Source organism: Cyclopterus lumpus, chromosome 6 (assembly GCF_009769545.1).
Source record: "Cyclopterus lumpus isolate fCycLum1 chromosome 6, fCycLum1.pri, whole genome shotgun sequence".
Classification (NCBI taxonomy): Eukaryota; Metazoa; Chordata; class Actinopteri; order Perciformes; family Cyclopteridae; genus Cyclopterus; species Cyclopterus lumpus.
This window is the reverse complement of record NC_046971.1, coordinates 15,037,864-15,052,565: the sequence shown is the minus strand read 5'-3', so window position 1 is coordinate 15,052,565 and position 14,702 is coordinate 15,037,864. Positions and strand designations below refer to the sequence as shown.

Here is a 14,702-nt window from a genome sequence, read left to right as displayed (position 1 = left end):
AGTTTGAGCCCTTCATATCTTCACAGAGTTCACCATGTTGCACCGCAATGTTTTTACAGTAGCACAGGACAGACAAACCACACACTGGCTCTGGAGAGGGCCTTTCATGTTTTCATACTGCATTTATGTTCAAACAAGCTTTAAAATGAATAGCCACTGATAGTAAATTGGTCATGTTTCACAGTGGTAGTCATAGTTCTAGACTCATCCTCCTCTCTTGCTTCTTTTCCTCCAGGTGAACTGTGTCCTGTGAATGGCCGCAGCCCTGGCTCTGTGTCGACACAACACAGTTCTCCACGTAGCGATGCAGCCTCAGCTTCGGGCCCTCAAGTGGTCATCGTCCCGACTGCCACCTCTCCTCCAGAGGGATCCGCCCTGCAAACCAGTGACGTGGTTATTCACCGCAAGGACAATGAGGGCTTTGGCTTTGTCATCATCAGCTCCCTGAACAGACCGGAGAATGCCTCCGTCATCAGTGAGTTTTTGCTGTCTGGAGATCAAAAGAATGTTACTGAACGCAAATGGTGATTTAATAAATCGAAGACCAAGGATCTTAAGGGTGGAGACTGTCCTAGAGGGATGGTTCATGAGATTTTATTCTATTTCTATTTTTATTTTTCATGCATTTAAAGTCCTCTCTCAAGAGACAGGGTCAGAACAATATACCTGATTTACTAATAACCAGTGAGCTTTATCCCTGAAAAATTAATTTGCTTTTGTAGTGTTTCTTATCCCAATAATAGCTTCAAAACTTGTTTTTGTTGCGATCAAACTGAAATAGAAAGTTTAACTTTTTAATTCTAGTCATAAATTGGTCTTAATTTAATGCCTCTGTAGTAATAAACAAGTCTTTTAAAGCCTTACATTTGGTTTTATTAAACATTGGTTTCATTTAAGGAGGCTGGTAACAGATGGTGGGATTCTTGAACCAGCATTGCACATTGAAGAATTTGATATATATAATATCATGCTCTCAGTTTCGGCCTACACTTGAATATAGAATATGCATAGCCCAAAAGTGTATCTAGTATACAGTAGTTATTTTAATATCAAACATTAGTTCAGGATGTAATGGTGGATGTTCAACATTTCCTCAGGATTTTCTCTGCTTGGGGTCCAGAAATGGTGGAAAATTCAGATTTCTATATTTTCTATCTGTGTGAAAAGAGTTGATAAAAGGCATCGTTATTGTCTTAAAAATAGTAAGGATTTTTTAAATTATATCTCTGAGCAGGTTTTACCAATGTAAGTGTTTCTGTGTAGTGGCAGTGCATTATAAAGAAGAAATATATTTGGAACTGTTCGAAACGGCCTCATGATGTAATCCAAATCTACATATTTGTCTCTCCACTTTAAAAGTTTGTTTCATCAGTGCTGTTACAACATCTTTCTTCAAAATTGTCGTTGACAACCACCTTGTTATTGCCTGTTTCCAGCTGTGCCCCATAAAATAGGACGTATCATCGAGGGCAGCCCTGCGGACCGATGTGGGAAGCTGAAAGTGGGCGACCGGATCCTGGCTGTGAATGGACAATCCATCATCAGCATGCCGCACGCAGATATTGTCAAGCTCATTAAAGATGCTGGGCTAACAGTCACACTGCACATCATACCAGAAGAGGGTAAGGGATTGTGTTTGGCATGAAACCCAATTATGTTACTTCCCTTTAGTGTGGAAGCTTGTTTAGATTTCTCCTGATAGAAAAAGATGCTTATGTCCGTCTGCTGTGTCTTTTATGAATATATTTCCTTTTACTTGGCCAAGGAAATCCTTCCACACAAACTGCCTCAGTATTGTGAAGTAAAAATGCCCTTTCACATACAGTAAGCCAGAAAGGAGCACATGGTTAGGAAGAGTGGTGGTCCCCAACTGTTTTGGTTATCTTGACGCTGAAGCATAATCTTGATATTTCAGCCAGAACAACAGCCTTGTTTTACGACATTTTAGGGTCTTCTCATTTTGAGCACTATAACAAAGCTAAAGGTTGCAATGCTCCTTCAGGTTAGACATCGGATAAAATCAGATTTCAGAACAACAACACTGCAGTCTTCTTTATTCTGTACATGTTTCCTTTGTCTGTTTATTCTAAATCCTTCTCTTCAGAAGGATTTAACAGGTGAAACCTTGTGTCACTTTCTGTCCATCACAGGATCCCACTCTGGCCCCGGCTCAGAGAAGCAGAGCCCCATGACCCAGAAACACAGCCCACAGACCCAACCCAGCCCAGTAGCCCAGCCCGGCCAAGGAGGCACCCTGCCCGGCCAAACGGCCACTCAGACAGGTCAAATACCTGGCCAGCCGGGCCAGACACCAGCACAGACAAGCCAAACTGTAACTGGTCCTCCTGCACCAGCAGCCTCCCATCCTGCACCAGCTGGAAGCCAGCAGAGCCCAGTCATCCAGCCCTCAGGCCTCCCTCCACAGCTCTACCTCCATGACGGCAGGTAAGACGGCACTAAAGGGGATGTTCTTGTTTGTACTCAGCAGGAGCATTTTGTAAGATTCCTTAAGCCTGTCTTGGTTGACTGGAAGAAGGAGCTGGAAGAAGGAGCAAGGAGTTTTCAAAGGTGACAGATCTCACACTGTGTATATAAATGAGTGTGTGCCATGCTCTCCTTGCATGGCAGGAAGTTCAGAAGAAAATCCGACTCCAGACAACTTTTGTCCCAGTCAGACACTCTCAGGCTGGTTTCTACTTTGTTGCGTAACACCACTTAGGTGTCAGTGAATAATTTACTTTAAGGTATCTCTTCTATAATGCAGGAACCCGGCGTTCAGGCCATCTTCCATATTAAAACTCTAAAAGTGTGAGTGTGTGCATGGATGGGTTTGTGTGTGTGCATGTGAGTCTCCCAGAGCTGTGGATTCATGCCCATTGTAAGCGTGGGACCTTGATAAAAGTTTAAAAAACACAGCGATATTTCCATCCTTTTTTGTAGCAAGCTTTCTTTGGTGCACACACTCATCCTTTTACAGCAAACTAAGCTCAGATGTTACTTTACAGAATTATACACGGTTAGGGATACTTACCACTCTCACAAGAGAAGTCACATTTGGACATATGAGGTTGTGTGCCATCGGATACCTCCTTTTTTTATGCTTCTTCAAAACAATGCTCTGATTGTTTGTTGTTGCTCACTCTCTGTCTTCTCACAGGTCAGAGGTTAAAGCCAGACAGGATGTCAAACCTGACTTCCGGCATCCTCCGTTCACTGATTACAGGCAACCACCAGTAGACTATCGTCACCCACCGGTTAGTGATTATAGACAGCCTCCGACGCTGGACTACAGACACCCGCCTGGTCTGCTGGACTTCAGACAGCACCCTACAGCTGCACAGTTTCCTCTGGGGCTCCCTCCTGACTTCAGACCACAGGTACAGCTAGACCAAGAATAAACTGCTCCAGTTCAGTTGTTGAGCATTAAGTGTACATAGTCATTTTTTTGCATTCGGTTTGTTGCAAGTTGTCTACATTCTTTTCTGCAGGACTATGATTACTTTACAGTGGAGCTGGAGAAAAGTGCAAAAGGTTTTGGATTCAGTATCCGTGGGGGCAGAGAGTACAAGATGGACCTATTTGTGTTGCGCCTTGCTGAAGATGGTCCTGCCATACGCAATGGAAGGATGAGGGTGAGATGATGACATGGAGAGATGATATGTTGAAAAGCTGTTTGGGAGATGATTGGAATTGCTGTCAATGAGAACAGTTGTTTTGTTGAAGAAATGAATCCAGTCACAGACGGGCATTGAGGAGCAGCAACATGCCAGTTTGTCCATCTTGACCATCGAAGATAATATAACACAATATGCTCGTGTGTGATATATTTATTTCACAGAATTTAAAGATGGTCTAAAATTGAAGACAGCACAGATGTTTGCCTTGTAAAAGATAACCCTGCTGTGTTCATTCTGCAATATGCGTATTATCTCTCACTCCTTCTGTTAATTAGAATCTTTATTTGACTGTCTTCTTCATGGGACAGGAATAGCATTTAGGTTATGAAAGGGTGAACGAGAGTAGGTGCATGTGTACTCACAGATTAAGTAACCCTCTGCTCACTCTCAACAACTCCTGTTGAGGTGCACTTGAACAAGGCACTTAATGGCACTTATTCTCCAGTTGCTCCAGTGGAGCGACCCACCATGAGAAGACTGTGGCTGTGTCTAAAAGTCAACTTTCTATGAATAAACGAGGCTGACAGGAATCGACCTTATGCTCTGTGTTTCTCCTCCAGGTAGGGGATCAGATTATAGAGATTAACGGGGACAGCACTCGGGACATGACTCACGCCCGCGCCATTGAACTCATCAAGGCGGGAGGCAGGCGGGTCAGGCTGCTGCTTAAACGAGGCTCGGGACAGGTGCCAGAATATGGTGGGTTTTTCTGGCATAAAGTAAAGTCTCTAAATGTCCTTCGCTTTCTACTCTATCCCCTTAGTCTCCGACCTGATCTCTTTCTCACTTTCATATGCAAGATTCATTATTTGAGGTTCAACCTTACTGTTTTAACCAGAATGGCTTTTTCCGGCAAATGCTATTTGTTTTACTCAAGAACATATTAACATGCATTAATATAAAACTGCATTTTACTCCTCGCTCCTCAGTCCTGTCTACTGTCTTCTGAAATTAAACTATTTTGATCAAACAGTAGGATAGCAACCTTCTCTTTAGCCATTGTGTTTTAACCCCTCTGCCTTAAGTCTAATGATTGGTATAGGCTTTTACTTGCCTTCCCTCAGGAATGGTACCTTCCAACCTCTCCATGTGCATGAAAGGTGACACACTAAGCTCCCCCTATTTCTTCCTAATGGGCCACTCTAAAGACACGGTTTGTGAAAAACTGCATGTCTCTCTCTCCATACTGATTAATCTGTGTGCAGTGTAGCTTTGCTCCTGGCATGCATTCGTGTATGCATGATCATGAGTGTATGCGTGGGGAAATAGCAGCTCTGTGTGTATCCACGTGTGTGTTTGTGTGAGCGAGTGCTTCTGCGTGTTGTAGTAAGAGAGCAATAGGGTTTATAGTGACCCTCCAGATGAAATTGTATCATCCTGAAGAGGGATGTGAAGTAGACTGTGTGAAGTCAATCTGCTCAGGATCAGTCTGTCACACAACTACCAATGGTTCAAGCACTGAAGGAATACTGTCCCACATGACATGTAGATTAGCCTACACATCAGGTGTGTGCTGCTTACACACATTTGCATGCATACTATATTAGGATGTTGTGTTTATTTGTATTATCGTGGACGTCTTTCTTTCTCTCTGCCTTTTTCTCTCCTCAATCTCTGTGTGCATGTGCATGCTGCTTCGTGCCACTCTGCTTTTATCTCAGTCCACCTGAGCATGTTTTCTTCTTCTTTGACAGACTGTGCCGGCCCCTGGGATTCCTTTTCTACAGCCCACTCTGCCCTGCAGGAAGTGACCCTCGAACCCTCCCCAAATCCATTGCTCTCATCCCATCCAGCCTCAGCCCCAGACACCCCTCATCAGCTCTCTCTAGAGGCCACAGTCTGCATGGCAGACAAAGCTCCACAGCTGACAGACCACAGCTCCATGAGAGGGGCTACAGGTGGCAGGTCCACCCAGCAGAAGTGCATCATCAGGGGGCAGGGAACCCAACAGGGATCTGGAGATGTGGACTGTGGCCCAGGCGAGAGAAAGCCTTGTGCTTTGCCTCCCAAAGCTTTCCTGGGGAGGTCAGTTGAAAGAAGAGAGAGGCAACGGGAGACTTGCTCTCCCTGCTGTGAGAGAAAGGGCCTGCACACACAGGCGATGAGCACTGTCTGGCCGTGGGACCCTTATGTGAGTGTGAATTTCAATGGAGCCTCCCTTGGCAGTGGAGATGGACATGTCAGCCTCCAGGAGAGGCTGGTGTCCAGAGGTCTGTTCCCCAGAGAAGATGAGAGGGCAAGTGGCCGCAGTGGGCTCTGCTGCCCGTCTAAAGCCATGGAAGATCCTGCTGCAAGGAGCGCAGCAGCCTCCCCTGGGCCCTGGAACGTCCCTGTGTCTGATAAACTGCCTGGCACCTTGAGGTCCTGGACCTCCACAGTTAGCAGGTAGAATGGATCTTGCTGGTTTGGACTGGATCCCACTGTCTGGCTCCTCCTTCAGTCCACCATCGGATGTCTGAGAGAAGCAGTACATTTCCCTCACACTCTCTTGCTGTCCTGTTTTCTTCTCCAGCCACTTCTAAAATCATATTTTATGTTTCATTTGTTCTTACGAGATAAATATTACACCCACCACCTTAAAAACAGAGAAACTTCACAGATATTGTAACATACAGTATAAAACTGATGGTGACTCCTGGATTTGTAGGCATTTTGGACCCTCAGATGCGACAGTTAATGTTTTGATCTCAAACGGAGCAATGCTGTCTGATTCTGAGTGGAGCTCTGCTTTTAACGTTTACCTTTAAAAGCTCGACCGTATCTGGCTCAGATTGGTTAGTGCAACGTAACCTCGCAGGAGAGAGACATATGTACATCCAAGAGATTTACTTTTGCTCCATTTTCTCTAAGCAGTGGGAAGAATGAGACTACAAATCTATCAGAGGGAGGCAGGGACACTGACACTCCTGGAGGACATGGCACTGATCCAAGTGACAGCCTGGTTAACCCAACATATGTTAGATCTCACATGCCTACCAATATATCATATACTGTAAATGTATAAAGATGTGAAAAATATGTACATTTGGTAATCTCAAAAACATACCTGTTGGTGTTTTTGAGGCAGTGTTGTAGTTAGATACATTGTAAATAAAAGAGAAAAAAAAACGGAACAGTATTTTAGGATCACTATTTCCATGGCCTCGTCTATTACTACATATCAAAGACTGTGCAAGTCACTAAACCCAGACCGCTGAGGGAGGCAGCGGCTGTGTGCATGGATATAAACCACCATGACTTTATACAGGGACTCACATGTCTTTTAGAGGTAGAATTTAGAGAGGATATCCTCTGTGGAGCGAACCAGTTGGTTCTCATGAGAGACAAAAATATCTTTTTTTCATCAAATTGAACTTTGGAGTGACTGAAAACAGCTGACTTAGCAAGAACTCATAATACTGTTCTGAGTTATATACACAACTTGATCACAAGTCAACCATGCAGCCATTGTGCAGAATTATAAGCCTTGTTGTATTCATTTAATGCTCACGGAAGAATTTTGTCCAGTCTATATTTCCCATTCCTATGCCTTTTACTGTGCTAAGTGTACCACATCACTGTGGGAGAGGGGCATCGGTGTGGGGAAGAGGAGGCCGATGGTTATGAGGTGGGGCGGAGTGCCTTACTCAAACTAATGCAGAGCTGTTGTGATTTGTTTTGGGAACTGAATGCAGATGTTAATGATCATGCACACATATCAGCAACCTGTTGAGTTGTGGAGCCTGTTTTCTTCTGACTTAACACCAAGCAGTATATATACAGTTATCTTGATGCACTCTTATCAATGTCAATGATTGCCCTTGTCCCCTAGTGCTTAAAAGGGGATACAATGTAGCCTGTAGCATTACATCCTCTTCTTAGAGTGATCTGGGAGAGTGGAGCTGTGAACATTTATCCAGACAGGGTCATTATCACAGTGGACCTATGTTTCTGTTTCTGTCTAATTTCAGCTTTATCCCATAAAGAACATTAGTTGGGTTTGTTTTGTTGCAGGTGGAACCAATGCACCTGAACCCAAGACTTAAGATGATCTGTGAAAAACAAATTCATTTAAACCTGTGTTTGTTCACAAAGTGTTGATACTGGCAGAGTGGAAGCATGCTGCTAATAAACTCAGACACACAATACCAAGTCACTATCCTTCTGCATTTCTACATTTTGATATCGTCCATTTCTCACAACAATATGTTTGCTCTCATTACAGATAAATCACCACAGCTTTTGATTACTGGAGGAGCAGAATTTAAAAAAGAATCACAATGCATTGTGACAATATGACTGAATGCAGCACGATTGCACATCCAAGCTGTACTTGTAAACTGGTACAGGCCTACTGGTTAACTGGTTAACTGGTTAACTAGGACAATGCACCTGCCGACTGGAACGCTAGTAAGACCTGAAGAGTTTAATACAACAGTGGTCCATGTGATTAACTGGTTCATATGTTAGTGAGGAGCATGATAACATGCTATTAGGCTGTAGAAATGTGTTTACTGTATGTACAGATGTCAAAGTTCAGAAAAAGGTGAAATGATATGTCATCCAGCCCTCTGTCTCCGTCCAGCCCGTCCCCCTGCCTGCTGTGAGTGATTTTGTATACTAAAACAAAAAAAAGGCTTTATTGGAGCCTGTGAAGGATGGCACGTTCATAAATCTTCATTGAGATCAAGTATAACTGTGTAGTGTTAATTGTGTATTATTCACCTTGTACAGCTGTATTCCTACAAATATGGTTTACTGTATCATTGATACTGTAGTTTCAAAGACGTGAACAACTATTTTTATGAAATGCGACAGTACTGATATATTACATTTTGCTAAAAAACTAAAAACTTGTTTACTGAAAGATATTCTGAAATACTGTCAAATAAACTCTTGACATGGTGTAAAATACTCATTTGTAGAGACTGTTTTACTCGTAACCACGAAGGTGCGACTCGAGCAAACCCATCAATCGACTGATCAGTAACCATTTTGATTACCGATTCATTGTTTTGCTACATTTCCTACAATTCCTAAATATTTTGGTGAAAAAGTACCTTGGACTCTCACATTTGAAATATGGTAAAGACCAAACTATTAGTTGGTTAATAAAAATCAACATATTAATCTATTTATCATAATGAAAATAAACATAAATTGCAGCCTATGTGAGACTACACCAGAAAATGTTAAATATAAAAAATGTGTCTACATCCAAGTTTGAAGGGGATTTTATTAAGCAAAACAGCCTCATATTTTCACAAACAGACACACATGAAAACATTAAAGCCCTTTCACACGATTCCTCTTTATTGGCCCTTCACACCCACACAGGTTGTCTTTTATTGAGCTGATTGAGCAGAGCTATTCTGGGACTTTTCTGAGGTCAACGACCTACATGATGGAATCAGAATCAGGTTTTATCTGTCAATCAACATTAAACGAGTCGACCACATGGTCCCAGAACAGGTCTAATCAGCCAAATTAAGTGAAAACACCTGTGTGGGTGCGCCGTAGGAGCTCGAACACCAGGCACCATCTATTTAATGAAGTCAGATCCACACACATGATGACAATCGTTTGTGTTCGGTCCTCCTTGTGCAGATTTCCAGTGAAAGTGACAGTTAGTGTAAATATTGATTATAATCCTTCACAGGTGGATCAACAGTAACATCTGAAACCTGCACCCACCCAATAAAAATTTAAAAAAATTATACAAATATTTACATATTTCTGAACAAAGCAGGGACGTATTCCATAATAAAACAACTTGTAAACATGTTCCCAGAATCACGTTGCTGTCTAGATGGTTAGGCAGAGATGGTGAGCTGACAGTGGCTGTCATTATTGAGCATCATTTTCTGTTGGAATCAAGGTTTCACTGTTTTGCTGCTCATTTGGAGGAGCCTCCTGAGAAAGAGGAACAGAAAAATGTAGTTATCACAGTAAAATACATTTTTAAAAACAGCCTTTCTATTCAAAAGTAATAGTGACTACTATGTTGAAGGTCATGTTATTGGTTTACCTTAAGTGGTCTGTAGATTCCCATTTGGAAACGGCAGCAAAAAACGTCAATCAAGAATCCTACCACACTATGAAGCATGCCTGCAAGGGAGAAAAAGATCAGATTTACTGTAGCTGCTGATGATCAGTTTTAAGACTGAATGTCTGCCCTCACAAGCAGAATTGTTTCTCTACAAATTAAACTTGGAGCTTGCCACTAACTAAGTCATCTCCTCCTACCAGCTTCTAATCACTCCTTTGAGAACATCTCTCAATTCAGTTTTTAAAAAATGATTTGCTGAAGTCAATGGCAAGATGGTTAATAGTCTTTATTCCTGTTTTTATTGGTAAACAAATGGGGCTTGAGGCATGACTGTAAAATTAGAATACCCAGTAACTACATGCTGTCTAGATTTTAAATCAACTGCATTCTCATTCAGGAACGACATGAAAAGATTTAACATTACCACGGCTAAACTAATATTCTCTGTGATGGTTTACTTATATTTCACACCTTTTCAGTCTCTGCAAGTTCAGTTACATACTAGTAATATATAAATAAAAAGCAACGTTTATTTACCTGTTGTAGAGAAAATGCCTCCAATGATGCCACAGAGTCTGACAAGAAACTGCCAGAGCGGCATGTGCTGCTCGGTGACTTTGACCATTAGTGAGCTGATATCATATTTCATAAAGATTCCTGAGACTCCATGGCTGCCTGCAGCATGGTTTATCACTCGTTCCTGCAGAGCATGAAGAGGAATACAAACATATTCATCATAACAATACATTGAATACTACACAAATTTACAACGGTGTGCAAAATGTAAACCTACCTGCTCAGTGACTGAGTACTGGTTTGTTTCTGCAGAGACCTTGTATGTGTTCAGTTTGGTGGGCACAATAGTGATGAAGTACTGAAACATGTGGTTAGCTGGAGATAATAATCATAGATATATACATTAGCTCAGCATAAAGGCATGCATTACAATAAAAATGGATTCTTTGACAACACAGACGTACATTCAGCAGAGACTTTCTCTGTGCCGTCCAGAGGGTTGATGATCCCAGGAATCACTTCTCCAAAGGACAGTTGGTCAATTCGGTGAGAGAAATTATAAGCTGTGCAACAATGCCAAATCAAAACAATTAATCATCATCAAGTGAATACAAATGGGTTTTTAACATGTGTCACAATAACTACGCTATTAATTAAGCAATAAGGTACTGTATCGTCAATAATGTACTGTTCAAGGGTGCAAACCCTTGATGCCCGTATGCTCTTATAATACGGCTGTCAGCGACATTATAAATAGTAAGTAAATAGTAAGCTGCCTTTCAGCACAAAATAGTTGTAGCCACCAAATGTTGTGTATCGGATTTCAGTAGCCGAGAGAAAATAGTGTGTGGATGTTGCTATGCAACAGACAGCATTGGGAACATCACGTTTGTTTGCCTAGCTAGATCTCGCACCATCTCATTCATTCACATTGCTCATTTTATAAAAGTTGCCATTAAAATAACAAAAATGACAATGGGACACTTTCAATAAAATGATATTTAATTTAAACATTAGGCCTAAACATTCTAAATTAATCATAAATGCTTCGTAGGCACTGGGAATAACAATGTTAGGTTAATAAATAGCCTATGCTGTTTAAACTTAAAAAACTAAAGTTACGAGTGACTTGGGACTCGATAGACTAATCTCCATTAATTGTGCATCCGTGGAAAATGTCCCCTTCGTCTCGGATTATATCGCTTCCGACCACTTCTTGCTCTCTTTCCCGGTGGCTCAATGTTGGAAGGGCCTTCTCCAGCAAGGATATCACTCCAACGCGGTCTTTCATTGAGATTTGGTGCCCAGTAGCTTTGAAGGGAGCTTTCAGATTTATGTCCACTCACTAACATGATTTCTCTTGCTTCCAACCAGCATTAGAGAGAGTTTGCACCAAGGTGCTGCGCAGGCAGTGATCACTTGAAATGACAACCAACAGTCACGCAAAATCTACCTGTTCTTTTGAGTGCGCACAGATATCGAACGCTCAGATAAATGTAAACGGGTGTACAGTACATTCTGGCTCAATACAGTACACCCTGTGACTCACTCTCAACCAATCAGAATGCTTGATTTCATCCACCCATAATATAATGTACAATAAACACCATTGCCTTGTTAGTATAAGAACATTTGTAAAGTGGATGTGTGCAATAAAGAGTTGTCAAAAAGATATAGAACTCACTGTCATGGCTGACCAGTGCAGCTAGATGGGCATGGCCTCTGGGATGTGGGATGGACCTGTGTAGAGATAAAAGGATCAGGGGTCACTCAGCCTCTGCAAAATGTTTAATCTCTAAATTTGAATCGCCGTGGAGATACATACTTGCCAACAGTAACGTGGAAATTTCCTGCCACTTTGTTGACATACATGTGTCCATGTATCCTGCAGGCCCTAAGGCTAGAGGGACTGTCCTCACTATGGGCAAACAGAGCAACACAATGTGATGGGGATATAGTTATCACAATCTATCGGAGGTTCAAACTCTTCATTGTTTATCTTTGCCATTACATGTTCAACCATCTATCAATTCCAAAGAGAAACAACCTTATCTTAAGGATCCTGTACCTTTGAGGCTGAGCAGGAGGAGCTCCTTTTATCGCAGCCTTGAAGATTAAATCCTGGAGAGCGTGCTCCACTCTCAGACGCTCCTGGATGTGCAGAAGTGTCCTAAAAGAGAGGGACAGAACAATTAGGGAAACAAAAACTCACTTGGAATAGACAAAAAACAATCAAATAGATGAAAAGGCATTATGTTTTGAAAAGAAAAAAAAATGTGAGCATGTTAATGTGTAGACACTGTATGAAAACTGGGGATTGTAATGTTTGAGTAACTAAATGACAACTGAGTTTTAAATGTAATGTAAATATCATAGCTGAACTCTGGATGAAAATGAGGGAGTGATCATCAACAGACGTTAAGGGGTGTCACTGTAACGCAAGTTAAAACCTTGAATCTTACATGTGCCATAACCTTTGCTCTGGGGAGAGCTCAAAGTTGACCTAAAGTGTGACAAAACACAATCATCAGACAAGCTTAAATTCATTCCTCTGCTGTTACGCAAAGAAAAAAAGATTTAATGCATTTTGAAAACAGTGAACACACTGAAATAACTTATACTCACCGGTTCATATTTTAAACCATCGGAAGCAACCATATTCTCTGCCAGATCCAGGACATCTGCCCCGATATCTGCATTCACATGAAGAACATCCATGATACTTTTCTAAAACACACAGTCAGAGCTGAAGTACAAATACACTTCCTTTGTACTTACATTGGCATCTCATGGCTACTGTAATGTCAACATTTATTCTCAGTTTACTGAAAGTGAAGAGCAGATACAGTTAGTAAACATACTAAGCTAGGACACAGGATTAATAACCACAACAAACTCTGCTTCATCTCTCACCTGCTGAAGTCCTTGTCCACCTCATACTCATACTTCATCCACGTGTTTCTGTACACAAAGAACTCCAGGAAGGCGAGGACAGCCATGAGAGTGAACGCTATCAGAGACACTGGGGGCACAAACACGACTCACTGTCACATCGAAGTCCACCCCCTCCGAGTGAAGGTCAACGTGTGGCTGTGTACCGACAGTATCCATGGTTACGTTACCTGTCCCCCCGCTGGCTGTGGACTCCACGTAGCTCTCGGGGACTTTGGGGAAAGCATCCAACTCCTTCACCAGAGTCAGAGCCTTCTTCTTGGTCAGTCTCCTCATTGTGGGAGCAGCAGGGACGCAGCTTCAGGTGACTCCCTCATAAAGTGGATGTTCTCTAGCAGCCAGTGGCCGTGAGTCGTTCTGAGGGGACGTGGAATGTTCGGCGTGAGCAACGTGGAACGTTCGGTGTGAGCAACGTGGAATGTTCGGTGTGAGCAACGTGGAATGTTCGGTTGGTCTACTGCGGGTTGTCGCTCGTGCTGACGTCGAACATGACAGCTGTTAGCAGCCGAGCTCACGGTTGACGCGATTGTTAACTTATTCAGCTCGCTAGTTAGCCGGTTCCACGGGAACACGGACGGCTGGTGTGAGTGTTAGTAAAGTCGTTATTGTACCGTCATCATTCCACGGTCAAAGTGCTTCTTCTCACAGTGAAACATGAAGAACTCACGTAGGCTACGTTACCTGGTAGGTGTGGTGTTCGGACTAGCTAACGTTAGCTAACGCTGACTGTCGCCTGACCCCATTGTCGAAGAATAAACTGCTCCCTTTTGGACTTAGCGCCCTCTAACGACAACTGTCGGCTCGGATGCAGGTTACAAAAGCACATTTCACAGTTTAAAAAAATAGTTTCAATCGTTTTCAAGATACTGTTGATTAAAAAATAACGTTATCTCGTGTAACATATCGAAAGCGTTAAAAAAGAGTTAGGTGTTTGGTGCTTTTTGAGCCACACAGCATTACCAACTGGACAAAGCATGCAACTGTCTCATGGTCCCAAGAGCCTCAATTTGTCAGTGGGTTTCTCTTAATAATACTTTGTATTATATGTATTATTTGCAAGTGTTCGCTAATAACCGCTATGGTGCAGAGGCTCATACATCTCGCTGTCTATCCTGCTTTATGGGTCTTATTCTTAGAGCATGGGGTCAATACTGAACATAAATGAAACATAGTCATGTTACATAAAACCAGTGGATACAACTACCTTTGAGGGTGTCGTGTGGTTTTGTTGGGACAACCTCTGAGTGAATGCTGAGATTTAACTTTTTCAAGACTATATTCCTTTGCAACTCAGTTGATATTTTGATTTAGGAGCCCATATTTCCAAACAATGTTTTCATTACTTGTGTTACCACAAACAATTGCCACACTGTGATTCTTGTGGCTTTTGAGTACTAGAGTGGTTGCCAGCATAGCCCCATTGACATTTCTGCCATGAATGTACTTTGTGTTGCCTCATGCCTACATGTTGACAGGGCCTACACCAGCCCACCCCTTTCTGGTTATTTAATCTGCTAACGTTTTTTTTT

At 42.2% G+C, this 14,702-nt stretch overlaps 2 protein-coding genes across 3 annotated transcripts in view; one reads left to right on the top strand and one right to left on the bottom strand.

The window, feature by feature from the left end:
• LOC117732706 (membrane-associated guanylate kinase, WW and PDZ domain-containing protein 2-like) overlaps window positions 1-8,466 on the top strand; it is a 72,939-nt gene extending 64,473 nt beyond the window's left edge. The window contains exons 16-22 of the mRNA XM_034535815.1: window positions 236-475; window positions 1,437-1,622; window positions 2,151-2,445; window positions 3,158-3,377; window positions 3,489-3,632; window positions 4,238-4,376; window positions 5,372-8,466. Coding sequence (XP_034391706.1) covers window positions 236-475; window positions 1,437-1,622; window positions 2,151-2,445; window positions 3,158-3,377; window positions 3,489-3,632; window positions 4,238-4,376; window positions 5,372-6,066 — 1,919 coding nt within the window. The 3' untranslated portion in view covers window positions 6,067-8,466. The remainder of the gene's footprint in view (window positions 1-235; window positions 476-1,436; window positions 1,623-2,150; window positions 2,446-3,157; window positions 3,378-3,488; window positions 3,633-4,237; window positions 4,377-5,371) is intronic.
• Window positions 8,467-8,874: 408 nt separating this feature from the next.
• ergic2 (ERGIC and golgi 2) lies at window positions 8,875-13,932 on the bottom strand. 2 transcript variants are annotated; one of them, XM_034535804.1, is made up of 14 exons: window positions 13,855-13,932; window positions 13,344-13,530; window positions 13,135-13,243; window positions 13,000-13,046; window positions 12,847-12,914; window positions 12,684-12,724; window positions 12,290-12,391; window positions 12,047-12,139; window positions 11,906-11,961; window positions 10,686-10,784; window positions 10,499-10,596; window positions 10,243-10,405; window positions 9,685-9,764; window positions 8,875-9,569 (listed from the first exon to the last, which is right to left on the bottom strand). In XM_034535804.1, the coding sequence occupies exons 2-14, from the start codon at window positions 13,447-13,449 to the stop codon at window positions 9,504-9,506; spliced, it is 1,128 nt and encodes a 375-aa protein (XP_034391695.1). In that variant the 5' UTR covers window positions 13,450-13,530; window positions 13,855-13,932; the 3' UTR covers window positions 8,875-9,503. The 2 variants fall into 2 exon arrangements, with proteins under 2 accessions (XP_034391695.1, XP_034391696.1); XM_034535805.1 differs by having other exon boundaries at window positions 13,841-13,914.
• Between the last annotated feature and the right edge of the window lie 770 nt (window positions 13,933-14,702).

Bases quoted from the DNA above. Each gene is read 5' to 3' on its own strand.
- ergic2 (XM_034535804.1), bottom strand. From the start codon at position 13,449: ATGAGGAGACTGACCAAGAAGAAGGCTCTGACTCTGGTGAAGGAGTTG. The intron at 12,392-12,683 runs GTAAGATTCAAG...CCTCTCTTTTAG, and splicing joins GAGCAAAGGTTATGGCACAT to GACACTTCTGCACATCCAGG. The intron at 11,962-12,046 runs GTATGTATCTCC...ATCTCTACACAG, and splicing joins TTCCACGTTACTGTTGGCAA to GTCCATCCCACATCCCAGAG.